Genomic DNA, 27,070 nt, shown 5'->3' on the forward strand with positions numbered 1-27,070 from the left:
TTCACCACGTGCACGACTTGCTGCATCACATTCTGTAAGTCACAGTCTTTGAGTTTAGTCACAAGTGCGTCCTGATGAATGATACAATGAAACTTAACAAATTTGGGAATATCCTCTCTTTCTCATCAGGCCTATGAATCCTCTCTCTTTCTCATCAGGCCTATGAATCCTCTCTCTTTCTTATCAGGCCTATGAGTCCCTTCTCCTTCCCTCGCATGTTTGAGGCACCGTCAGTGCACACAGATGCCAGATTTGACCAGTCAATATAATTATCAGCAAAAAATGTAACAAGGGCTTTCAGAATATCCTCTCCTCGTGTTTGTCCCTAAAGGGGCAGTAAACATAAAAGTTCCTCTCTGAACAACTCGTTTTGAGGGAAGCGGACCCAAACACATAATTGGGCATTGTCACTTACATCAGTGCCTTCGTCAAGCGCAATACTAAAACACGGCACCATGAATATGTCAGTAATCAGTTGCTTACCCATGTCCTCACCAATGTCTTCTATGTGTTAATTTGCTTTAAATAGTTTCCTTGTTCGTGAAATCAGCATACAATATTTCGGCCAAAAAACATTATTTGACAATCTCCGCATCTGTGAAGGCCTTCTTGTTTTTTGCGAGTATCCAAGCAATCTCATTGTTTTCTCTGCAACAGTGCTAGATCTGTCCATCATTTGTTGTTGTCCTTTGAGCTGTTCTTTGAGTTGCACTATTTTGTTGTTTCTGAGGTTGCTTTGTGTCGGATATGTTTTGTCATTGTGGGCAAGGTGTGACTGGAAATGTCGCTCTAAATTTGCTCGTTTAAAACAATTGATTGCTTTCTGGCAAATAAGACGAAGTGGGCTAGTCCCATCATGCAGTACAAAAAATACTTGTCTGTCCATCTCTTGGAACTTTCTGGGTTCTTCTTGAATCAACCGTATCCTTCTCTTAGCCACCGGAGCCACGTTAGCTATGTTAGCTAGCTGCATTTCCTCGCCGCAATCTTCCTGATTTTTCTGGTTCTCCGGTGGTTGTTCGTTCATAATTGTCACATTGTTCTCCAGCTCTTCCCCTTTATTTTCATTGTCGATAGATTTACGTTTATTTTTTTACAATAAATCAATCCATGTCGACCAGACTGCAGAATTAGCTAGTAGCAAACTGATATGTGTCAGTCGCTGTAGCTGAGCAGTTGCATTCTATTTTGGCAAATGTTCTATTTCGGATTTTCAGTTCATCAGCTGCGCTATACTGGCATCTATCTGCTGTCCAGGGAACAATAGATATATTCAATGAAGTGATTCAGGCCTGCACTAAACACGTTGAATTGAAATTGCATTAGTAAACCAGCTACAATCATGCAGTACAGTGTACAGTCAGCAGCAAGCAGTTTAGCAGTTCCCCGGCGGGCCCCGGTGGCAATACATTTATAAAACCAAAAGCTTACCTTGACTTGGAAGAGTTACAATGTTGGATAGCCATAGCTAACATAGGATCCCTTTCTGTTGGAGTCAGGAGTTTGAGTAGGCTAAACTAACTAGCTGCATTCTACACTAGCTAAGTAAGTGAAAGTGATATACTACAAAATATAGTTAGCTCACTCTCTCTCTTGGAAGAAATTAATTTGTTCAAAACTGTTCAACTATTGTAATTTCTCTCTTTGAGTCAACTACTCAGCACATTTTTTGCTTGGTGATCACTTGGTGATGTGAATATATTTTGTATAGTTGTACTATTTATTTATTTTGAAATTCAATGAGGAGGATGGTCCTGCCCTTCCTCCTCTGAGGAGCCTCCTCTGATATACACATACACTATTCATCCCCATTACCCCAAAGTTCTGTTGCCCATAGACAACTATGTGTGGACAAAGTCTGGGTTTTCCAAAAGCTTCAATAGAATTGAGATGATCTTAGTGCTAAGATGCTTATGGGAAACCCAGCCCAGGGTGTTATGCCATGCTTTGTTGAGTTTCTTAATGTACAAGCACGTTGACATAGCCTACCTTGCTTATTCGACCTACAGTGTCCATCATTTTCAGATAGCCGACATCCAACATTGAGTAGTTTGGCTAGTTCAATTCTATCTTTGCTGTTTTGAATATTACAACTGTTTTGTGATAAAGCATACAGATTTGTTTCATCTCCGGCGACTGGGACCATCACACGTGCACGAGCGGCGCGCGCAATATGAGAGCGCGCGTGGAGGCGGTCCGGCTTCTTCAGTTTTCTGTAATCGCTTTTCGGTTGCTACCTTCAGTTAAATAGCAAGGACACGAGTGCGAGCAGACGGCTGTGTGTGTGGATATACTTTTCACCTGGGATTTTAATACTAAATACAGCATCGACAGTCAGCTGCCAGGTAAATTTATGCACGCATGTTACTGTCCTTGGTATGTGTACAGAAAGTAAGTAAATGTCCCGTGAAAGTGGCATTTTCCGATGAGGGGGTGTGGGACGTGCCTCCCTTTGTGCCTGAGCAGCTCAACGCTTTTTGTGGACACTTGAGAAACGTTGGATTCACACATTTCCAAGCCGTGCACTTGGCCCTCGCGTCGACTGGCCTTGACGAGCCCTTGATGCCTTGTCGAAGAATCTCTAAAACGTGATGTTCTCTGCATATTTTCCCGAGTTTTAAACGCTCAGGCCTCTTCATTTTAAATTCCCCATAGCAGGACATAGCACAGCGGGTGCTACTTTTCCCCTGCAGTGTTATTGATGTTTGTTATGCATTGTTTGTTTTTTTGACAGCTCTATTTGTGTCGCGGTCACATGTTATTTGTTTATTATTTTTCAGTCGAAGGGGGGAGGCTTTGAAATTGTATTGACCTATTGCTCAGCTGGGTCCGAAACAACGCCAGAAGAAAGTGATACATTGTTGTGTCTTATTTATTGAGGCCCCTAGAGTCAACATGCGCGTCCGTCTTTGATAAATGTAACTAACAATTTTCAGAATTGCTATAATTTCTCCGACGTTGCCATCGCACACCTGTTTTGCAAGTTGATACATGTCTGGCGAGTGGATACACAAATAGCGTTGATGTCCTTATCATAACACCCCCGGGAAAGATAGTGGTTAAGCACTACTAACCGTTTGTATCTTTCACCGTAACGTTAGTCCTATTCCCCAGGCTTTTATTCGAAACAATATAAACGGATATCACTGACCGTGATAGATAAAAATGACCTCACCTCATTATTATCATCAAAGCCTAAGGCAATATCTGTCTTCTGAGGCCCTTTGTAGAGGCGCAGGCCTACTGTTCTAGTGTCTCTTCAGCCCACTGAACTCAACTCCCTGATCAGTTGAGTTTAATCGGCTAGTGTCTCTTTCGATCTATGTTCCATCAATCGATGTGGTTAACTATTTAAAAGGTTCGTGAGTGGTGATATTGAATTAATTGTTTTAGATAAGACTATATTGTCAGTAGGCCTGTGACACGTTGACTCTTCAAGTCCAGGCTACTCATGACATCTTGACTGCATTGTTCTTTCATACTAGGCTATATTCCATTAAATCTCAACAGACATGTTTCTAATGCATTCCAAAAATGTGTAGGTGGTTTGTTAACACAGTAATATTGAATCTTCTTGAATGAGTTTGAGATCTTAGTAGTTTGTCATAATACTTATGAACCGCTCACTACCTTTTATTTTACAACACACAAAATAGCTTCATCACCTTGCGTTCAACACATTAACCAGCAAAGTGAAACAGACTTACATAATTACCCTGTTGTGAAAATAATTTCCTCCTGCTAGGACAATCAAGTATTCTGTTCTACTCAACCACGCAATGGAGGCAGGCAGCCACTGTTGTGTGGTTAGAGAGACGAGCCAGCAACTGGAGGGTTGCCAGTTTGTGTCTGGGGTCCGGCGGGAAGTGAGCTGGCAACCGGAGTGTTGCTGGTATGAAATCCTAGATGCCATTGCCTGCTGTTGTGCCCTTGAGGTAGGCACTTAACCCCCCCACAACTACAGCTCCCCGGGCGCCTAGTGTTGCAGCCCCACGCACCTCTCCCCCCAAAAAACTGTATGTGTGTCTTTCGGAGGGGTTGGGTTAAAAGCGGAAGTCAAATTTCAGTTGGACCTTGTGTGCAATTGACCAATACAGTCAATTGACCAAAATGCCTTGCTCAAGGGCAGAATGGCAGGTAATGGTATCTTAATCCTAACCTGCAAAACAGCACAATGACTAGTAAAATGATAGCATCCTTGGAACCCTGGCAGTCCCCCCCCCCCAAAAGCCTGGGAAGGCTAACATACCACTACACCACTCATTTATTTTGCATAGAAAACCTAACGAAAGATAAAGCTGTGCTGTTTGGTGTCTGTTTCCCAGGGCCAGGATGTCCAGCGAGGTGCAGAGACCGGACGATAGCCCCAGCACCAGTGGGGGGAGCTCGGATATCGAACAACGAGAATCATCAGTCCCTCCAGAACAGGAGCGGGAACAACAAGCACAGCCCAAAAAGAAGGAGACAAAGATCTCCAGTAAAACAGCTGCCAAACTCTCAACTAGTGCCAAGAGGTAAACCTTGAATCTGGCTCAGTTTAGTGGTATTTAAGTGGGGCAGGTTTGAGCACCTTCCTGTCCTCGGGGTGGTGAGTTACACTTAGTGTACAAAACATTAAGAACACCGTCCTAATATTGAGTTGCACCCCCAGAACAGCCGCAGTTTGGAAGGGCATGGACTGTACAAGGTGTCGAAAGCATTCTACGGGGATGCTGGCCCATGTTGACTCCAATGCTTCCCACAGTTGTCAAGTTGGCTGCATGTCCTTTGGGTGGTGGACCATTCTTGATACACCTGGGAAACTGTTGGGTGTGGAAAAACCCAGCAACGTTGCAGTTCTTGATACACTCAAACCGGTGTGCCTGGCACCTACTACCATACCCCGTTCGAAGGCACTTCAAATCTTTTGTCTTGCCCATTCACCTTCTGAATGGCACACGTAGGCAATCCATGTCTCATGGCTTAAAAATCCTTCTTTAACCTGTCTCCTCCCCGTCATCTACACTGATTGAAGTGGATTTAACAAGTGACATCAATAAGGGTTCATAGCTTTCACCTGGATTTACCTGGTCAGTCTATGGCATGGACAGAGCAGGTGTTCCTAATGATTTGTACACTTAATGTATATAACGCTAACCGGTCCTATGGACATCATTATTCTAGTCACACTCACGCTATTAATATATCCATTAGATTTAATCCATACAAGATATGTAATGAAAGGTAACCTTGTTCCATCTATCGCATCATGACACTGTAAAGCATTCATCTGACAGGCAGATTACTATGATGACTATGCCCCCCCGAGTCTTTCCTGGCCGTGTGATGATAAGAGCTGACCAGGAAACACTCTGGACTTGGCCTGGTTATCCTTGGTTATAGCATTTTCATAGAGCTTTCATTCGCTAGGTCAGGTGGCCTGAGCGCTAACGATGATGACCATACTTTCATTCATATCACATCTGTGTGGTTAGTGTTGTCACGAACAGCATTCCCACTGTCGCCCACCTAGCCTTGCCAGTGGAAACACAGATTGATGCGAGGTGATGATAGAATTATGCAACCAGCCGAGCCAGGGATTGGCTGAGGCTACAGCGCTTTTTATAACTACCCCTGATATTTGGAACATCTTCCTGATGTGTAGCACACTTATAAGACAGTCCACTGTGCTCAAATCCAGGGTTTTAGTATTACGACCGCAACGCTGGACACCACAGCTCTCTGTTGATTAAAGGTCAGTCGGTCAGTGATGGTATAATGTGTTTCCATGCTGTTTACCCCATGCCTGGTTCAACACAGATTGATGTGACATAACATTATGACTGTTATGTCACAAGTTAAATTGCACTGTTGTGCGTTTAACCATTGCATGTCATCGTGATTTGTCATCCTTTTTCTACAAAGATGTTTACATGATGTTATTAACCCTTCCCTCGCAGGTGACTGCTGCGTGGGTGAATTTGAAAGAGTTATTGAAAGATGTTGACATTTGTGCAGGCCTATTGTAATAACACACACACTCTGATAAATCATTTCAGGTTTGAACCGTTCAGGATCTGCTATTCTTTTAAACAGAGGTTGCCTCGTCACGTTTGTAATGTGCCTTATGCTGCTTCCTCATGGAAAAGTCAGTTTAACAACAGTATGGCACTGTGTGACACCATTAGAGTTGGGTGATATTTGGGGAGACCTCTTCTAAATATTGCGATATCTGATATAATAGTTTTGCACCGTTAATTACTAAATCATTCCAGACTGTAGAATTTTTGTGCTTATTTACAAAATAGTGGCATTCTTATTAAATAATCTTTTTTTTTTTTTTTTTTGGCTTAGTTAATTTATTTAGACTTCATTTTAGACACATTGATACAGCCTAACTGATAAAACTGCACAGTTTTCTAGTCTTGCACATCACGATATATCGTCAATGTCAAATATCACGATATTCCATTCCAATCATATATTGGCCCAACCCTAGACATAATAAGCCTATAATGGATTGCCTTGGCATTTGGTAAATTTAGATTTGTATGATAGATTAACTCATATGACTGCAATTTGTGGTCTGGTCTACCTGTATCATCATGTTCTATGGATTTATTCATCACACTGGGGTCAAATGCATTCTGGGAGCTCTTTGTTATGCGATTAGAGATATTCATTGCCACAAAGATTAAAAGAGAGTATCATTGTTTTTCAGGATTCAGAAAGAACTTGCAGAAATTACACTTGACCCACCTCCAAACTGCAGGTAAGGAAGATTGCTCTCTACCAGCATTTATGTTTATTCACCTTGCTAATGTTATGGGCTTGGGATCTCAGGATATACTGTATTTCTGTTCGGGATTCTTGGTTCTAAGAATGAAGGATGGACTTCAGTCTTTCTAGTTTTACATAGGGGGTCAGGTATTACATATATTGCCTTACCTACCTAATCTTACTACATTTGCACACACTGTATATAGATTTTTCTATTGTGTTATTGACTGTACGTTTGTTTATTCCATGTGTAACTCTGTTTGTGTCGCACTGCTTTGCTCTATCTTGGCCAGGTCGCAGTTGTAAATGAGAACTTGTTCTCAAATGGCCTTCCTGGTTAAATAAAGGTGAAATAAATAAAAATATATCCTTGTTATGATAAAGATGTTTATCATGCGCGTAAGAGTGATTACACTAGCACTTGTCACAACATTTCTGTAGTTAGGTAAAAGAACAAACACGATATAGGCCTACTTATCTAACCGTATAGGAAACGTACCATTTTAGATCATAGGATTTCCGTTGAAAGCCCATCTAAAAAGGGAAAAGAGAACGTGTGAATTAAAAAGAAGTTTCGATTCTCATGTGGTTCTGCTGGGGATTTTCCATAGCCAGACAATGGTTATTGTGTTCTGCTGCCTGTCCTTTGAGGCAGAGATATGGTGGCCAGCTAGCGAGTGGTAGACCGACCAAATGTGCATCAGCCGCTGAATGACAAAAGGCATCCCAGGGGGACGTTGTGCAGAGGCCTTATTAACTTAAAGAACACAAAGTGACGTTGTCATTGATTATCCCCCCGTTTATAACAGCACAGTAATTACCTCAGTCTCAGCATTCAAAGGCAAATTACCAGAGAAAATGGAGGCCAGGAACAAGGCAAGTTTAGGCATTTATCTGCGGGAGATGGAGTTCAATAGGAGATGCTGTTGCTTTTTGCCAATTTTAGATTGGTTGTGTTCATTTTATATGCACCTGTTAAAACAACAAAGAGAGATGGCCCTGAGTGACTCATCCAGCTCTGTGTGTAGTGCTGTGCAGGAACTAATCACTTTAACTGAGTTTCATGTAACACCCTTGCTGGAAGGGTGAATATATATAGGAACCTTTTCATTCGAATTCAAAATGTAGTTACTGAAGGCTAAATTAGATATTGAGTATTGGATCTTTACTCAAGGACTTCAAATACTCTGTTTCAATGGACTTTGAAAAATGAGGTTGTCGCGTTGGAAATAATTTCGCTTGAGGCTACAGAGGCAGGGGGATTAAAGGCAGCATAATTTTTAAGTAAAATAATCAGTAACAGAAATATACGCAGCCATAAAAATAACTAGTTGCCTGGAAAACAATTAGGTGTTTTAAAGATAATCCTCTCTGTATTCCCAGGCTGCATATTCATGCTAATCCCATAACAACTAGGGCCGGGACGATACCAGTATCTCTATTTTTTCCGTACACAAAAATGAAAACACGAAGCAGACCAGACTCTTTAGTCCTTTCTAAAAACCAGCTCTATATAAAATATTGTGTGCTATAGCTTGAAAATAAATACATGTGACTGGATGACAACGTAATGTTTGTTTCCAACATCAGGGATATTTTCCTAAAGAAGTTAAATCTGCTTTGTGTTTTGTTTCCTTGCCACGATACTGGTATCTTCCCGGCCCCAATAACAACTGAAATAATATGGCTTTTATAACACATTCCAATTAATGTTCTTCCATTGTTATAGTGGTCTGATTAGGATTAAAGAATATGTATAACAGACAATTTCATTAATCCTTAAACCTCTTACATCTAGATGTTCCGCTAGCGGAACGCCTCGCCAATATCCAATGATAGGGCGTGGCGCGAATTACAAACTCCTCAAATCCAAAAACTTCAATTTTTCAAACATATGACTATTTTACACCATTTAAGACAAGACTCTCCTTTATCTAACCACATTGTCCGTTTTCAAAAAGGCTTTACAACGAAAGCAAAACATTAGATTATGTCAGGAGAGTACCCAGCCAGAAATAATCAGACACCCATTTTTCAAGCTAGCATATAATGTCACAAAAACCAAAACCACAGCTAAATGCAGCACTAACCTTTGATGATCTTCATCAGATGACACTCCTAGGACATTATATTATACAATACATGCATGTTTTGTTCAATCAAGTTCATATTTATATCAAAAACCAGCTTTTTACATTAGCATGTGACGTTCAGAACTAGCATACGTTCAGAACTAACTTCCGGTGAATTTACTAAATTACTCACGATAAACGTTCACAAAAAAACATAACAATTATTTTAAGAATTATAGATACAGAACTCCTTTATGCAATCGCTATGTCCGATTTTAAAATAGCTTTTCGGTGAAAGCACATTTTGCATTATTCTGAGTAGATAGCCCGGCCATCATGGCTAGCTATTTTGACACCCACCAAGTTTGGCACTCACCAAACTCAGATTTACTATAAGAAAAATTGGATTACCTTTGCTGTTCTTCGTCAGAATGCACTCCCAGGACTTCTACTTTACACCCAATGTTGTTTTGGTTCCAAATAATCCATAGTTATATCCAAATAGCGGCGTTTTGTTCTTGCGTTCAAGACACTATCCGAAGGGTGACGCGCCGGCGCGTATCGTGCCAAAAAAATGTCAAAATATTCTATTACCGTACTTCGAAGCATGTCAAACACTGTTTAAAATACATTTTTATGCGATAATTTTTTTTTCATTTTTTTTTTTCTCGTAAAATAGCGATAATATTCCGACCGGGAGACGTTGTTTTTGTTCAAAGACTGAAAGAAGAAAATGGTATCTTCACGTGCATGCGCACGCCCGTGTCATTGTTCTCAGATCGACCACTTTCCAAATGCGCTACTGTTTTCCGCCCAGGGACTGCAGAGTCATCATTCCCCGTTCTGGCACCTTCTGAGAGCCTATGGGAGCCTTAGAAAATGTCACGTTACAGCAGAGATCCTCTGTTTTCGATAAAGAGGCTATAGAAGGCCAAGAAATGGTCAGAGAGGGCACTTCCTGTATAGAATCTTCTCAGGTTTTGGCCTGCCATACGAGTTCTGTTATACTCACAGACACCATTCAAACAGTTTTAGAAACTTTAGGGTGTTTTCTATCCAAATCAATTATATGCATATTCTAGTTTCTGGGCAGGAGTAATAACCAGATTAAATCGGGTACGTTTTTTTATCCGGCCGTGAAAATACTGCCCCCTATCCTAAACAGGTTAAGTCATCAATATAAGTAACAAAATACAAAAATCTGTCACTTTAAGCTAGAGATATGTTTTTTTTACATGGGCTGCGTCTCAATCCGCATTCGCATATGTTGGTCTTCCGCATCTGCAAGGTGGCCGAACTATAGCGTTGTTTGTCAGACCATGAGGCATCCCGAAAATCGGTCTTCTCACGAAGCGGTTTGATTCTATGTGTCCAAAACTAAAATATTTCCTCAGCATTCTTATACCTCCTAGATATAGGACAGATACTTAAACCTTATTCCGTATGATTCATTTTTTTAACTGTCTTTTTTGCCATTTATGAATGTGTTATACAATGTTATTTCTATGGTTTATAGTAGTAAAGGCCAAATTCAATATTTTATCAATTATTTTTTTATATATTTTTGATGCCTAAAGGGTTCCTAAAATTCTAAATCAAATAGCTAAATGATCCATGGTATGACCATCTTAAAACAATTCCATACGTTAACTTAGAACCTCCCATCCCCCCCATACACTTTTTTTTAAGTGAACGTCAATAAGGGCAAAACAATTATTTGCTTTGCATGAAAAAGAGGCTTGTCAAAGTCGTCATTTCTGCCTTACACACCGCTCACTACCGACCAGGTTAGTCCCAAAGGTTTTTCATTTCATTTCACACTGCAAATGGTGTCACTGTCTGTTGGCCCCTTCAGGAGACAGTGTGTGTTGTGTTGAAAAGATCACCTCGCTCGGCATATTACACACATAGCCGGGGCGGCTGATTTATTTCCTCTCATCGCTCACCCCACTGAGAGGCCTGCAGTCAGACATCCCCTTTGTTCAAGCAGGGGAGAGTCTCCCAGCCTTATCATCCTGTAATAAAACATCTCTGGAGATTCGGAGACTGGCCAGCAAATTTAATCATGAGGTGATTGTGGAAGGTTGAAAGTAATGGTTGATGTGTTGTTGGCTACTGTCTAATCACTTTATAGTACTCTGCTTTATAACAGTCCTAAGCATCCATGATCTGACATTGTCTTTCATCAGCACTGTTACTAAATATTTGTTAGAAATTGCATTTGTTTCAAGCGGTTTTGAGCCTGTTGGTTCTTTTTCAGCATGTGAACACGAGGGCAATAAGATGTCATTTCCAGCACCAGTTTACTAACATTATTGTGACAGCTCTCACCTTGTCATTGTCACTCATCAAATGAGTGAAACCAAATTGGCTTTGGGCATTGGGATTATGCTAACTATCAGATATTTCAAGTATTGCTGTACAAGCAGCAATGTTTGTCATGAAACAATGAAGAGTCTGGAACAGAATAGCATTTATTCTGACTGAATGTTGCCATTGTCGTATAGCCTACTGTAGCACTGGACATGTCTCTCATGAGACCAGATGCACTCTAATTTGGATGATTTACACTGTCAGTCTTCAGCACAAATAGCTTCTGCTGGCCTCTGAATCCAAATGGCATGATGTAATGCCCTTAAAGATGACCAAACCGTGTCACTTTCTGATGATGCCAGGCCCAATGGGAAATGTCCGCACTCAGCAGGATTTATAACATGCCATTGTGTGTTGTTGACTGGTTGCTTGTTGCTATACTTATTGTCTACATGCATTCTCTGAGCCATGAGGCAAATAACCAATAATACCCACACAGACCTCCATCCCTTTTACACGATGGGATCATCTCCACTACTATGACTGAGTGACTGCTGCTTATTAGTGTTGCATTGTGGCCCTCTGGGGTTCTGTGGGAGTGACAAACTCAGAGCCATTTTTCACAGGCTTTACCAGGGGACTTCACATCTAAGAGGCCACAGCGGGGAAGTTATCAATATTCATGAGGGGGAGGGGATATGCGCCACAGTTGCCTCTGGGAAGAAATATACTTGATCATTTGCAGCTCAACTTTCAAGAATTTCATCTCCAAGATTCGTGAGAAAAAGACTCTGTTCCAGAGTCATTTGTGTAGATCGTTGATGGTTTATGACATTTGTTCTCATGCATTCCAAGTTGTACAATCACAGAGATCATGAACCTAATAAATCTTCTATCGTCTAAATAATATATCAACCTGTTCATGACCTTTTGATAATGGTTGTTTCCCAGTGGTGCAAAATACTGTATGTTTTTACAGATTAGGGTTTAATAACGGGAACCAGGATTTCCCGTTCAAACCCACTCCTATTTCCCGGGATAAATATCTGCCAGAAACTGGTAAATTATAATACATTTTTTATATGAACAGCATGATGTGAAATGGAACTGTTAAATTATACAGAGTGGCTACGGATACAGAGTTTCTGTATCTCAATTTGCCCAGGCTAAAAATACAGATATTTCTGCACATGTGCAAGATTTCTTCTTTTTTTTACGTAGCCGAGTAATCAATTTTAGTATAAGGCGGTAACTTAACAATGTGGAAAAGGTGAAGGGGTCTGAATAGTTTCCGAATGCACTGTATAGCCTACGTGGTGAGATTATTATGGACAAAGGGGGCAGATTATTTTGATTTGTCAAACTGCAGACAAGCATTGATCATCATGTCACCAGAATAAGACCCTAAATATACTGCTCAAAAAAATAAAGGGAACACTTAAACAACACAATGTAACTCCAAGTCAATCACACTTCTATGAAATCAAACTGTCCACTTAGGAAGCAACACTGATTGACAATAAAATTCACATGCTGTTGTGCAAATGGAGGAGACAACAGGTGGAAATTATAGGCAATTAGCAAGACACCCCCAATAAAGGAGTGGTTCTGCAGGTGGGGACCACAGACCACTTCTCAGTTCCTATGCTTCCTGGCTGATGTTTTGGTCACTTTTGAATGCTGGCGGTGCTTTCACTCTAGTGGTAGCATGAGACGGAGTCTACAACCCACACAAGTGGCTCAGGTAGTGCAGCTCATCCAGGATGGCACATCAATGCGAGCTGTGGCAAGAAGGTTTGCAGTGTCTGTCAGCGTAGTGTCCAGAGCATGGAGGCGCTACCAGGAGACAGGCCAGTACATCAGGAGACATGGAGGAGGCCGTAAGGAGGGCAACAACCCAGCAGCAGGACCGCTACCACCGCCTTTGTGCAAGGAGGAGCAGGAGAAGCACTGCCAGAGCCTTGCAAAATGACCTCCAGCAGGCCACAAATGTGCATGTGTCTGCTCAAACGGTCAGAAACAGACTCCATAAGGGTGGTATGAGGGCCCGACGTCCACAGGTGGGGGTTGTGCTTACAGCCCAACACCGTGCAGGACGTTTGGAATTTGCCAGAGAACACCAAGATTGGCAAATTCGCCACTGGCGCCCTGTGCTCTTCACAGATGAAAGCAGGTTCACACTGAGCACATGTGACAGTCTGGAGACGCCATGGAGAACGTTCTGCTGCCTGCAACATCCTCCAGCATGACCGGTTTGGCAGTGGGTCAGTCATGGTGTGGGGTGGCATTTCTTTGGGGGGCCGCACAGCCCTCCATGTGCTCGCCAGAGGTAGCCTGACTGCCATTAGGTACCGAGATGAGATCCTCAGACCCCTTGTGAGACCATATGCTGGTGCGGTTGGCCCTGGGTTCCTCCTAATGCAAGATAATGCTAGACCTCATGTGGCTGGAGTGGGTCAGCAGTTCCTGCAAGAGGAAGGCATTGATGCTATGGACTGGCCCGCCCGTTCCCCAGACCTGAATCCAATTGAGCACATCTGGGACATCATGTCTCATTCCATCCACCAATGCCACGTTGCACCACAGACTGTCCAGGAGTTGGTGGATGCTTTAGTCCAGGTCTGGGAGGAGATCCCTCAGGAGACCATCCGCCACATTTACATTTGTCATTTAGCAGACACTCTTATCCAGAGCGACTTACAGTAGTGAATGCATACATTTCATTTCATGCATTTTTTTGTATTTTTATCAAAAGCTTTCAAATGAAACAAGCAATTTTACACACGGTAAAAAGTAGTTATCTTGACAATACTGCGTTCCAAAAGAGTAGCAGATTTTAACATTAAACATGTTTGGCTTTACCTTAGGCATCCCTCTCAAGCCCTGTACACTGAGAAGGGACAATAGCAGATAAGGTCAGCTCTAGCAGAGATACAGTGAGCTCAAAGTATTGGGACAGTGTGTTTTGTTTTGGCTATGTACTCCAGCACTTTCGATGCAGACGGTCAGCTTTAATTTGAAGGTATTTTCATCCATATGAGCCGTTTAGAAATGACAGCACTTTTTGTACATGGACTCTTCATTCTCTTCTTCTTCGCCACCTCATCAGGAGCATGCCCAGGCGTTGTAGGGAGGTCATACAGGCACGTGGAGGCCACACACACTACTGAGCCTCATTTTGACTTGTTTTAAGGACATTACATCAAAGTTGGATCAGCCTGTAGTGTGGTTTTCCACTTTAATTTTGAGTGTGACTCCAAATCAAGACCGCCATGGGTTGATAAATTGGATTTCCAGTGATTATTTTGGTGTGATTTTGTTGTCAGCACATTCAACTATGTAAAGAAAAAAGTATTTAATAAGATTGTCTTTCATTCAGATCTAGGATGTGTTGTTTAAGTGTTCCCTTTATTTTTTTGAGCAGTGTATTTATTGGAAAGGATCATCAAGCTCATCACCTTACACTTTCACCACCCTGTGAAGTTCATCATAACTTATTTAATCAACCATCTCTAGTCTAATAAATTGCATGCTTTCCCGACGCGTCGTAATGGGAGAACCACACGTCATCGCGTTGCTCCAAGTTTACGTCGATATGATCAAATCAAATTTATTTATATAGCCCTTCTTACATCAGCTGATATCTCAAAGTGCTGTATAGAAACCCAGCCTAAAACCCCAAACAGCAAGCAATGCAGGTGTAGAAGCACGGTGGCTAGGAAAAACTCCCTAGAAAGGCCAGAACCTAGGAAGAAACCTAGAGAGGAACCAGGCTATGAGGGGTGGCCAGTCCTCTTCTGGCTGTGCCGGGTGGAGATTATAACAGCACATGGACTAGATGTTCAAATGTTCATAAATGACCAGCATGGTCAAATAATAATAATCATAGTAGTTGTCGAGGGTGCAACAAGTCAGTAACACAAGAGTAACCATATGATGGTTATTATATCAATATTTGAGCATAAAAGCATTTCCAACTACATTTGCCGCATAATTCATTTTACATAAATCAAAAGATCTCACCTTGTCTAGCGTATTTGGTTTTTCTTATAAATGTCATGACTTTTTTGGGGGGGATGTACAAAAAGTGCTGTAATTTCTAAATTGTTCACCCGATATGAATTAAAATACCCTCAAATTAAAGCTGACAGTGCACTTCATAGGCATTGTATAATTGTAATTCCAAATCGAAAGTGCTGGAGTAATGAGCCAAAGCAAAACAAAATGTCACTGTTCCAATACTTTTGGAGATCACTGTACATACAGCTCTGGAAAAAATTAAGATACCACTGCAAATTTTTCTTAAATCAGCATCTCTACATGTATGGCTTCCATTCCAGTGTCTGTTTAATTCCAACACAGGTCAAGCAGAAGACATCGGTGCTTGCCTACAGAGCTGTGAGGGGAACGGCACCTCCGTACCTTCAGGCTCTGATCAGTCCTACACCCAAAGAAGGGCACTGCGTTCATCCACCTCTGGCCTGCTCGCCTCCCTACCTCTGCGGAAGCACAGTTCCCGCTCAGCCCAGTCAAAACTGTTCGCTGCTCTGGCACCCCAATGGTGGAACAAGCTCCCTCACGACGCCAGGACAGCGGAGTCAATCACCACCTTCCGGAGACACCTGAAACCCCACCTCTTTAAGGAATACCTGGGATAGGATAAAGTAATCCTTCTAACCCCCCCCCCCCAAAAAAAAAGATAAAGATGTACTATTGTAAAGTGGTTGTTCCACTGGATATCATAAGGTGAATGCACCAATTTGTAAGTCGCTCTGGATAAGAGCGTCTGCTAAATGACGTAAATGTAATCGGGGACAACAAAGCTACAAACCGGCAGAGGGCGAAAACGACTCTCCACTGACCGGGACGACCGCCAACTCATTCGAATGTCACTCAACAACCGTAGGATGACATCAAGTGACCTACAAAAAGAATGGCAAACAGCAGCTGGGGTGAAGTGCACGGCGAGGACGGTTTGAAACAGGCTCCTATGGGCAGGGCTGAAGTCATGCAAAGATAGAAAAATCCCTTCATCAATGAGAAGCAAAGAAGAGCCAGGGTGAGGTTTGCAAAAGACCATAAGGATTGGACCGTAGAGGACTGGTAAGGTCATCTTCCCTGATGAGTCCAATTTTCAGCTTTGCCCAACACCTGTTCGTCTACTGGTTAGACAGAGACCTAGAGAGGCCTACAAGCCACAGTGTCTCGCACCCACTGTGAAATTTGGTGGAGGATCGTGATGATCTAGGGGTGCTTCAGCAAAGCTGGAATTGGGCAGATTTGTGTGTGTGAAGGACGCATGAATCAAGCCACGTACAAGGATGTCCTGGAAGAAAACTTGCTTCCTTCTGCTCTGACAATGTTCCCAAACTCTGAGGATTGTTTTTTCCAGCAGGACAATGCTCCATGCCACACAGCCAGGTCAATCAAGGTGTGGCTGGAGAACCACTAGATCAAGACCCTGTCATGGCCAGCCCAACAGTCACCCAACATCAATGTGAAAGACTGGTGGAGAACATGCCAAGACGCATGAAAGCTGTGATTGAAAATCAGGGTTATTCCACAAAATATTGATATCTGAACTCTTCCTAAGTTAAAACATTAGTATTGTTTAAAAATGAATATGAACTTATTTTCTTCGCATTAATTGAGGTCTGACAACACTGCATTTAAAAAAAATAGTTTGACCAGTTGTAATTTTCTGCAAATAAATGCTCTAAATGACAATATTTTTATTTGGAATTTGGGAGAAATGTTGTCAGTAGTTTATAGAATAAAACAAAAATGTTCATTTTACCTAAACGCATGCCTATAAATAGCAAAACCAGAGAAACTGATAATTTTGCAGTGGTCACTTTTAATTTTTTCCAGAGCTGTATATGGATGTCCTAGCAAACCTCTTTCAGGTAATACATTCAATGCAGTATTAGGTCTCCAATGGCCTCCCTCCTTAGCTCTTATGGAGCCCCAGGAAAAGCTAGACTAGAATAGCTTTTTGGACATTTTTTTTGGTGCAGTTCTTTATACTAGTAGACTATTCGAAGACGGATGCAGCCTTGCTATTTTTTGCTGAATGTTAAATACAGCAGACAAAATAACTTGTGGGGAGTTTGAAAGGAGAAAGAGAACTCGTGATGGCGATAGGCTATAGCAGTTATTTCTTCAGACCATAACCATTCTATGTTTGTGAAGAGAAGCGAACGCCGTCTGCATCTTAGACATTATTCAAGCATGATGAAGATGAGAACAAAGCGTATTTCATTTAACTTTTGAGAGCAAGGAAGGAATAAAGCAGCAATTGAGAGCGAAAGAGAAAGTAATACGCACGTCTCACAACATTAGGGGAAATGTTGGCAATGCGTCAGGCTACTAATTATCAGTGCTTGACTTGGGCAGTCCGGAGCGCCGTACCGGCACCTATCATTTTTAGGGAATTGCATACCAGCTCCTCTATAAAACAAAGTATCCTATCGCTGGCCCAGATTCACACATCGAGGCAAAAAAAGTTAATCAAAGTGGAATGAAGACTGGGTCTACATTGAATAGCAATGGAGAGTGGGCATTCATTTCTGATTCTGCTCGGTTCAAGTTTATTTGCTGTTAGTCTGTGAATCGCTGCGTGACAGTAGGCTATTTGAGATTGCGCAGATTTGAAAATGCGCATGTGCTGCTCCAAGTTGTCAAATTAGGTCAAAAATTTGTTTCATCCTTTTTGTTCATGTAATTCATCAAGGAACGCTTTTAAATTTTATTAATCACTCACTTAAAAATCTACATATCAACCATCATCGGAATGACCCTTCAGTGCGTGTCTGCGAGTGGGCCGTTGCCCAAGGGGAGAGAGAGTGACATTTCAGCAGCAGGTATAAAATGACAGGCAACAGGCTGACTAGATAACTTGTAGTCGTTATGTTTGAATTGGCTATCTCACTAGTTAACTAAGCTTTAATGTCATTGTTGCCTTTCCACCGGCACTTTGGATAGCCTAAAATAAATCTGCTGAAATTCCCCCCTATTAATTAAATAAGATGGTATGCCCCTCTATTAGACAATAGCCATGTAATTGTGACAAATAATGTGCCTCGATCTCCCCTGAAACATGAATATTTTAGCTTTGAACGAGCCTACCTTATCCATTTCATTAATTGAATTAGGGAATCATTTTATAAAGACAAAGGTATTGGTTTGAAATGTTGCAATTGTGGCAACCATCCTCCAGGATAGCTACTGGGTGTGCAGGCTTTTGTTCAAGCCCTGGCCTAACCACGTTGTAGCTTAAACATCGACTGCTCAACATGATCTTGATAAGCAGACTTGGGTGTTTCAGGGCTGAATCAAAAGCCAAGCCTGCACATCCAGGAGCTCTCCAGATGAAAGGTTGACTACATGTTGACAACCTGACTGACGGGTACCTTGATCAAGGGCACTATGGCAGGAGATGGTAGGTCTACATGGGATCAGACACAGCAGCCTTCCAGTCAACAATGCTTACTTTTTCATGTAGGCTATAATAATGGCAATTTGGTTAAAAGTGTATAAACCCTTAATGGAATAATCAGAGGTCTCAATAGCATAATGTCATTTGTGAATTTCGGTGAAAATAGTCTAATGGACCGACTTGGGAAAAGACCGCTCCTGCATTCTTTCATCCCAAGTCAAGCACGGCTAATTATACAAATTGTAAATGGACCCTAATTATATTTCAAAATCAAATTGGTGTTAGTGGTGGCAGAGTTGGTGTTAGTGGTGGTGACCAACCCTCTGCCTGAACAGAGCGCTACTGGGTCTGGGTGTGCAGGGTTTTGATTGACATCTGATTCAACTAGGTTTTAGTGTAAAACTGGGATGTCCTGATGGCCAAACATCCATGATCAATTTCCCTATCATAATGTCTGGGATTGGTATTTACAATGTGGGGGGGGTGTGTTTGGGTGGTTTAGTGATAAACTGATGGCCAACATCCATGGTATTACAACATAAACATATCGCTGATCAGTTTCACTATCATAATCTGTCTGGGATGGGATTTGTTTTATTTGGGGGTTTCTGCGTGCATGTTTTCCACCAGCATTGCGTGTTCTCTCACAGCTTCATGGTTTGAACGGGGTGTGTAATTCCAGTCCATATAATACAGTACAGTAATACAATCCACACTCAAAAAGATTACTGTCGCTTGTTTCATTTATTTACCCAAGAGAGCATACATATATGGGCTTTAATATTTTTCTGTCTTGCGTAATGTGCGATAGCCTATCATATGTACACCTATTGGATAACGTCACAATAATTGGTGCTTTTTGGTGTTTGGGCTCTTAAAATGTGTTTAATGTAGGGCTCATAATCTGGCTCAGGTAGCATCAGGCTTGGATTTTCATCCCGATCAAAGCTTTAATCAAATCCAGACGTATTTATATGCTTTAGAATGACACTTCCGGTTTTGGCAAGAAATACCAGGTTACTCGGGAGGAAAGGGATTTATTCTTGGGATGGAACATTTTGTAAAATACAGGGAAAATATTAAACCCTGATCAAATTAAGATCCTGTATTTGTACTAGTCTTTTGTTGCTGAGAATTGATTTACACAAACAAACACATGGCTATATTAACATTATTGCACTTTTCATGTAGCCTACTTTTGACCAGCTAATAGCCTAACCACCCATCAAGCAACATTATGGACTACATGTTCAAATCCTGTTGCAGCAGGATTATTTTGCTGTGACAATGTAGGTCAAACTGAGATCCTACACCTGTACACGATTTCAAGTGTTTCACCTCATATGCTATTGATAAAACTGAGCTAGTGTAGCATCTGTTGAACTAGGCATGTTCTAATGAACAGTCTGTCAGTCGTTTTGCAGAGAGAGTTGAGTGGAAAAGAAATGAGCTGTGAGTGACTGAAGGTAACATGCTTTGTTCTAGACCTCAGACACCATCTCACTTTAATTTATCATTATTGCCCTCCACCAAGGCACTTATTTGAAAGCTAACACAGCCTGTCTTGATTCATGCGTGTCATTGGATTCTCAATGTCCTCGTTTGTGCAGCACTTCCCATAAACATTTGTCCCAAATGTTAATGTGTTCTATGGGAAACCAAGTGTGACACATCACGTGGCCACTCTATGGTGAAGTCTAGCCATTACACAGTTGGTTCACAGAAGCCGTTTAGGCCATTGAGACTGACAGGATGGTAATCCACAGCTAACGCAAGCAAACAGTCAAATCTTGACAAAGGAACAAATAACTCCAAAGTAAACAGTTGCTCTTGATTCCATTACCATTTTGGCAGGGATACCATCTCAAAGCTTAATAGGTTCCTCTTATAAATAATAGACCGTTCCAAGAGGATTAGACTTCATTTTACCATCTCAGTTATTTATAGTGTACAGACAAAAATTTACAATTTGTTCATCATAATCAACTGAGATTTCTCGTGGTGACAACTTGTAAATGGAGTGTCATTATCAGATGAGTTATATCCTGAGAGCCTATATGAATGAATTCTGCGATGTCGGCACAAGTGTGGCCTAGGCCTAAAATATTCAATCAGCTGGACAAACTTTTTTTAATGAGGCAATACAGGATACCGATAGGGCTGTGACGGATGGAATTTTGGATACAGGTAATTGGCCAGCCACATGACCGCAGTCTCCGTAATAACCGTTTGAAAAGCAAAACAAATTAAATGTATATATTTTTGGGGGGGGAGCACATTTTCTCCTTTCCTCCGCTCCGGACAGCATGTGCTGCCATAGAAATAGAATGGACGTCCCCATTCAAGTCAATGATCGCATAATGGGTGGACTGGCGGCCATTGCAAGTGTACCCCTAGGCAGGGGCGAAAATCTGATATCAACTTTGGAGGGGACAATTACATGACATTTTCTCAAGAGCAATTCCTGAGGGGGACACCAAAAGTAGTGCTGTAACACATAGCCTACATTGTAATATGGTAAATGTATATTGAGGAACCAAAGAAATAAGGTGTTTGCCGTACTCCTAACTACCGGTACCCAAAACTACACAACTAATCACAACAGCAATACCATTGCCTTTAACAAATCTTAGTTCAGTCACCAGTTTAAGTTGAGAGTGGGGGTATCCATGGCATTTTCGAATTATGTTCCTATTTTACAAGTAAAAAAAATTGAGAACCTTTCATAATATTGCCAAACAAAGACTCAACAAACTTACCTGAGACTCCCTGTCTCTGCCAGTCTGTCCCTGCATATCTGTCCCCAACTCTGCTGTCTGTGTGCCATCTGTTGCCTGCTCTGCCTAATGACATCATTGTGAAACATTTCCATTAGAATTTAATTTCTTTCTTATGAACATTTTATGAAAATTTTATCAACTAGTCTTTGAGATATTAGGCTATTAGGGTTCTTACTTTGCGTTTTGGTGTACTGAAAAATACTCTCATGTCTGTCTTTTTTTTCCTACCATTTTTCTACCTGGCTGGTTGGCTGGCTGGCTGGCTGACTACACACACACACACAGTGTGTAGGTTATTTACAGTAGGAGATGGGCTTCTATCATCTTATCTCATCATTCTATTTGGGCTTCGATCTAAAAGGTAGCTAGCAAATGTGAAACGGATTAAAATGACAAGAGTTGACAGCTGTATGAGTTCACCATTTACACAACATATGCTGCAACCTTTTGTAATTTTAATAGTTTGTTTCATATTGGCTGGCTTCCAACAATAGCTGAATTTGCAAAGCTAGCGAGCACCAATTCAGTTTCAGTGGTGTTTGCTATAATCTTTGCTACCCGGGTTAAATAAAGGTGAAATAAAAATAATAAAAAAAGTTCCCTTGCGACAATTTAGCTTTTGCAACGAGACCATTAAATATATTTAAGACAATGGTAGAAGAGAGTGTAGTTCTGTTCAGTTTGGACTTCAGTTTATCGCTAACCTTATCACAGGGACTTTGAAGCACTAACTTGCATCATCTGCATGCTGATCTTGGAATAAATTGACAATAGCAAAGATTCCATCTTTGACGACGCCACATAAATGGAATAGGTACTAGCTAGCTTAATAGTTCATATTTGCGCGCTAGCTCTGCATATTCAGATAGTGTGTGTGCGCGATTGACTGGATTAACCTCACGTCAGTTACGTGCATTGAGTGCCTTTCAGACAGTAGACAAGACCCCTCTGTTACCTTGCCAACTAAGGAACTGGCAGTGGATCAAACCATTGAGGCAAAGGGTGGGGGGGGTCGCAATCTTTTGAAACTTAAAAATGCGCTATTATGTGTCTATAATCAGCACAATTGCTTTCATTGCGTATTATTAATATTATTTAAATTACATAGTTATGTTTCAGTGATATATTGGGCGGGACGAATCATATTTTTCCCTGGATGGGGGGGTCGTGTCCCCCCCGGGATTTCCGCCCCTGCCCCTAGGGTAAAAGCAGGAAGTGTACACATTGGGGATGTTAGTCGGTTAGTTGCCGAAAATACATTTGACCCGTCATGCGTATTGTTCTATAGGGTAATTTGCATAATTTTGTGGAATCCAATTGGTGCGTGTGTGTTTTCGTAAGTTGTCATGCATTTTGTTTATCACATGCGCACAGCATACAGAGCCTAGTTTGAGGAGCAGAATAGTCCACCACCTGTCAGACAGCGGGAGAGTTGCTCCTCAAAACGCCTGTAGGCTACTGGAGTGAAACCTGGTTTTGTAAGCGCAGTCATTGCGCAAAAAAATAACAATTCTAAATGAAATCGTGTGATAACTTTGGTGGCCACGATTCATTAAAAATGAGCTATTTTTATTTCTCAATCTCAAATCGTAAAGCGCGTCCTCCCATTCGCCACCACTTTACCGTGTGAGCTTGAAGCGGTATAATTGTTTGAAACCTGAACGTTTTACTTTACTTCAAATAATGAGGCATGTCTTACATTTTTACATTTACATTTTAGTCATTTAGCAGACGCTCTTATCCAGAGCGACTTACACCTTGCTTCAAAGTAGCTCAGCTAAAATCAAGCCATAGAAACGTGGAGGCAATCATTTTATATACTTCCTCATGCCATTAACCAGCATTTATCTCTTGTTCTATTGGTTTTCATATCAACTCTCTATCGTTGTCCAGAAGCCAAAGGCACAATCCTAGTCATTTTAGCAACCCATCATAGTTGCTATTAGATTCCCCCTCCTAAATTTCTAACTGAGATTTTAATCTCTGTCACATATGGAACTGCTCGCATTAGGTGCACAGTTTTAGAACTGTTTTCCGCGAATGTTTGAAAATGTGTTTTATTAACGGCTTCATTACATAACTTGCATGTTCAATAATAGGCTATAGCCTTTTGACTGTAGGACGATAGGCTTGCAATTGTTTCATGTTTCCATGCGCTTAATGAAAAATGTCCGGTCCTTGTACCGTGTTCTATACAAACATGAATAGAATGGGCTGGCAATTTGACCTGGAAACTCATGGGTACAATCGCAATGGCTGTCTGGTATTGTGATGCAATAATTTCCATAGTAATGTAGAATGTTCATTCAAATTATGTTAACTGATGAGGCTCATGCAACGTAATGTATTTTTAGTTCTCTCAGTTGAGTTAAAATCAGTAAATCACAGCCCATATTGATGGATACTTGGGATTCAAATTTCGGCCGACTAACTGACCCTAAACCGGTCAACAAACGGGTACATTTTTTCATAAACAGTAAAATGACTTGACCAACAGAAAATATTATCAGAGATCTGTATACAATGACGAGATGCTTATGTTTCCGCCCTAACAATGGCAGTCGTCCCAAGACGGGAAGGCAGGCGACAAGCAAATAAGCCCATAGAAACGCATTGGATTTATTTTGGACAGATCTGGGTGAGTGTAAAACCTCTCACTTCGCCTCTTCCTCTCTGATACAGATCTCTGATAATATTTTCTGTTGGTCAAGTCATTTTACTGTTTTATGAAAAAATGTACCCGTTTGTTGACCGGTTTAGGGTCAGTTAGTCGGCCGAAATTTGAATCCCAAGTATCCATCAATATGGGCTGTGATTTACTGATTTTAACTCAACTGAGAGAACTAAAAATACATTACGTTGCATGAGCCTCATCAGTTAACATAATTTGAATGAACATTCTACATTACTATGGAAATTATTGCATCACAATACCAGACAGCCATTGCGATTGTACCCATGAGTTTACCAGTCAAATTGCCAGCCCATTCTATTCAGTTTGTATAGAACACGGTTTGATACACGTCAAATAAGCTTGTTGACCAATCGGGACCCGAATATGACTGCACGTGACGTAATAATTTAACACGTTCATTAATTTGACGTAGTTATTACACATTGATTACACAATCACTCGTATTTCATATGTCACATCGATTCACCGATACGTATGCTAGGATGCTGGTAAAGTTTTGTCTGGCGCCGCTGGTAAGAGCACAGACATGCTTCCCCAAGCTCTGGACAGTGCTGGTCGTAAAAAGGCTAGCAATCTAATGGATGCAAACAAGTTCTTCCCCCAAAACATAGCAAAACGACATCTGTTTCAGTGGCTATAGTTAGCTAGCTAACTATTTAGCTAAGTGTCATCATCTAAAATACCCCAAATTTATAAGACAGTTCTTATTTTATTAATGGTGGTCGGACCCACCTATGTGAAGCCAGCCACAATAGTGGAATTTGCAGTTAGCCTTCAAAATAAGTCTCAATGAAAGTCATGCAAATAATACAAGTAGTGGAATCATGCCATAATTAAATAGATCATGCTAAACGAGGTTGGAATGTTATTATATAAATTCAACAAAATATAATAATTTGTTACATTTACAAAAATCTGTTTAAATCACACTGGATGTATTATACTTTAGAATTGCATTGGGGCATACTTATTTCACTGTACAGCCTTACCTATGGATTGTGGATCAATGACATGGGGTATCAGTCTACTCAGTGACACCCAGAGAACATTAGCGTCATAGCTCTTATTGCGGGACTGTGAAACCACTGTGAATTGAGCCACATTTATTGTACCAGTCAACCTACTATGTGTATTGTATGTTGATTTGTGTATGAACATTTTTCCTAATAAAATAGAGATTTATGACATACTCTCACGTATTGTGGAATCAGTGTAGTAAAATAATGTCAAACTTTGAAATTGCAATGGTTGTATGCAATTTGAGGCCAAGATATAGTTTTACATCAGTCCAGAACACTTCACTATATAAACAATGACAGAATAAATGTTCAATAGATTCAGTTTCTAGTTCACAAAAACTGCATTCACTGGTAACATCAGGTATATATTTAGAAATCAAGCTATTACACGGATAGAATCTATGGATAATCTTAAAGGAGATCTCCTTTACTTTATTGGTCACCATTCATTTGTGTGGAGTGAGCCAAGCACGGCGCCAGTTTACATCAAACGATGAAGCCCAACAAAATATCGCAGAGTTAATAGACTTCCTGTAGAAAATATCCCTTAATAAACGATTGTTGAATTTCATATCTAGTAGACCTATGCCGTTCACATGGATATCGCTTACAATCGGAGATATTCCAAAATATGCATTATTCTGAAGTAAAGTTGTTATCCCACTAGGTATAGATTTAATAACAGTGTCATATTCCTTGCTTGAAACCTCAAAGTTGTATCTTTCCATAAATTCTCTCCGCGTAAATAGATTACCACTAATATTAACTAATTGGCTGACAAGGACAATGTTTTTCGAGAACCATTTATGGTAAAATAACTTCTTGTTTCTATGTAATATCAACCCATTGTTCCATATAAAACATTTATGAGGTGAAAAGTTGTTTATACAACAAAGCCCAGCACATTAAAGTCTGCTTGTGAAAAACCGCCAGTTTCACAGGAAGTTTACCCACAATATATGGACATTGTAGTAAAAAATTAAGCCCTCCGAACTTCTGAAAAACAAAATGAGGTATAATATTCCAGAATCTGAGGATTTTGTATGTACCTTTTAATCCAGTTGACCTTTGATATCTGATTGAAGAGTGAAATCTAAGACATTTAGACCGCCATCACAAACCCTGTTGGTGATAACATCTCTTTTTATCTTATGTGGCTTGTCTTTCCATATGAAGTTGTACAATGCCCTATCTAAGGTACAGCAAGTGGATTTGAGAATGTCAATAGATGAAAAAAGAGAGCCCCTCAGCTTTGGATGAAAGCACCCTTCCTTGAAGACTTAAATCCCTCCCTAAACATGAGGATACTTTTTTTTTGACAGATTCAGTTACAGGGTTCAAATTAAGAACATTCACAGCCTTAAGATTTTTGGTGATCTTTACACCAAGCTAGGTTACAGTATCTTTTTCAGAGATGTTACAATCTGCTGGATTGTACGTGCACGTGCAAATTCAGCACACACAACATTCTATAATAGTATTGTGTTATTTGACGTGTCAAATGAAAAGCTTATTTGATGCGTCAAATAATAGTGTTTTGACGTGTATCTTTTTTTACACGCAAAGACCCAAACAGCATTCCATATGTTTGAGGAAAGGGCAACAAAGTTTTGTCACGTCGCCTAAATTCACTATAATAGGCAAGGCCTAATATGTAGACTCGCATACAAATGGTGGATTAATGACCATTAGTGTAAAGTACTTAAGTAGCCCTCAATCTCACACAAATTAATGAACCCACCAGGTACAACCCCAAAGCCGCAAACACTGGCACCCTCATAGATATCATCCTAACCAACATGCCCTCTAAATACACCTCTGCTGTTTTCAACCAAGATCTCAGCGATCACTGCCTCATTGCCTGCACCCGTAATGGGTCAGCGGTCAAACGACCTCCACTCATCACCTTCAAACGCTCCCTGAAACATTTCAACGAGCAAGCCTTTCTAATCGACCTGGCCCTGGTATCCTGGAAGGATATTGACCTCATCCCG

At 40.9% G+C, this 27,070-nt stretch overlaps 1 protein-coding gene across 3 annotated transcripts in view; it reads left to right on the forward strand.

The window, feature by feature from the left end:
- The first annotated feature begins 2,217 nt into the window (after nucleotides 1–2,217).
- LOC106582102 (ubiquitin-conjugating enzyme E2 E2) overlaps nucleotides 2,218–27,070 on the forward strand; it is a 37,749-nt gene continuing 12,896 nt past the window's right edge. The window contains exons 1-3 of one of the 3 annotated variants that reach the window (XM_014164849.3): nucleotides 2,218–2,345; nucleotides 4,326–4,514; nucleotides 6,701–6,751. In XM_014164849.3, coding sequence (XP_014020324.1) covers nucleotides 4,333–4,514; nucleotides 6,701–6,751 — 233 coding nt within the window. In that variant the 5' untranslated portion in view covers nucleotides 2,218–2,345; nucleotides 4,326–4,332. Of the gene's footprint in view, nucleotides 2,346–3,800; nucleotides 3,936–4,325; nucleotides 4,515–6,700; nucleotides 6,752–27,070 lie in introns of those variants that run through there. The other 2 variants (XM_082962621.1, XM_045703317.2) reach the window with 2 other exon arrangements.

This window comes from Salmo salar, chromosome 02 (assembly GCF_965601325.2).
Source record: "Salmo salar chromosome 02, fSalSal1, whole genome shotgun sequence".
In the NCBI taxonomy this organism is placed as follows: domain Eukaryota; kingdom Metazoa; phylum Chordata; class Actinopteri; order Salmoniformes; family Salmonidae; genus Salmo; species Salmo salar.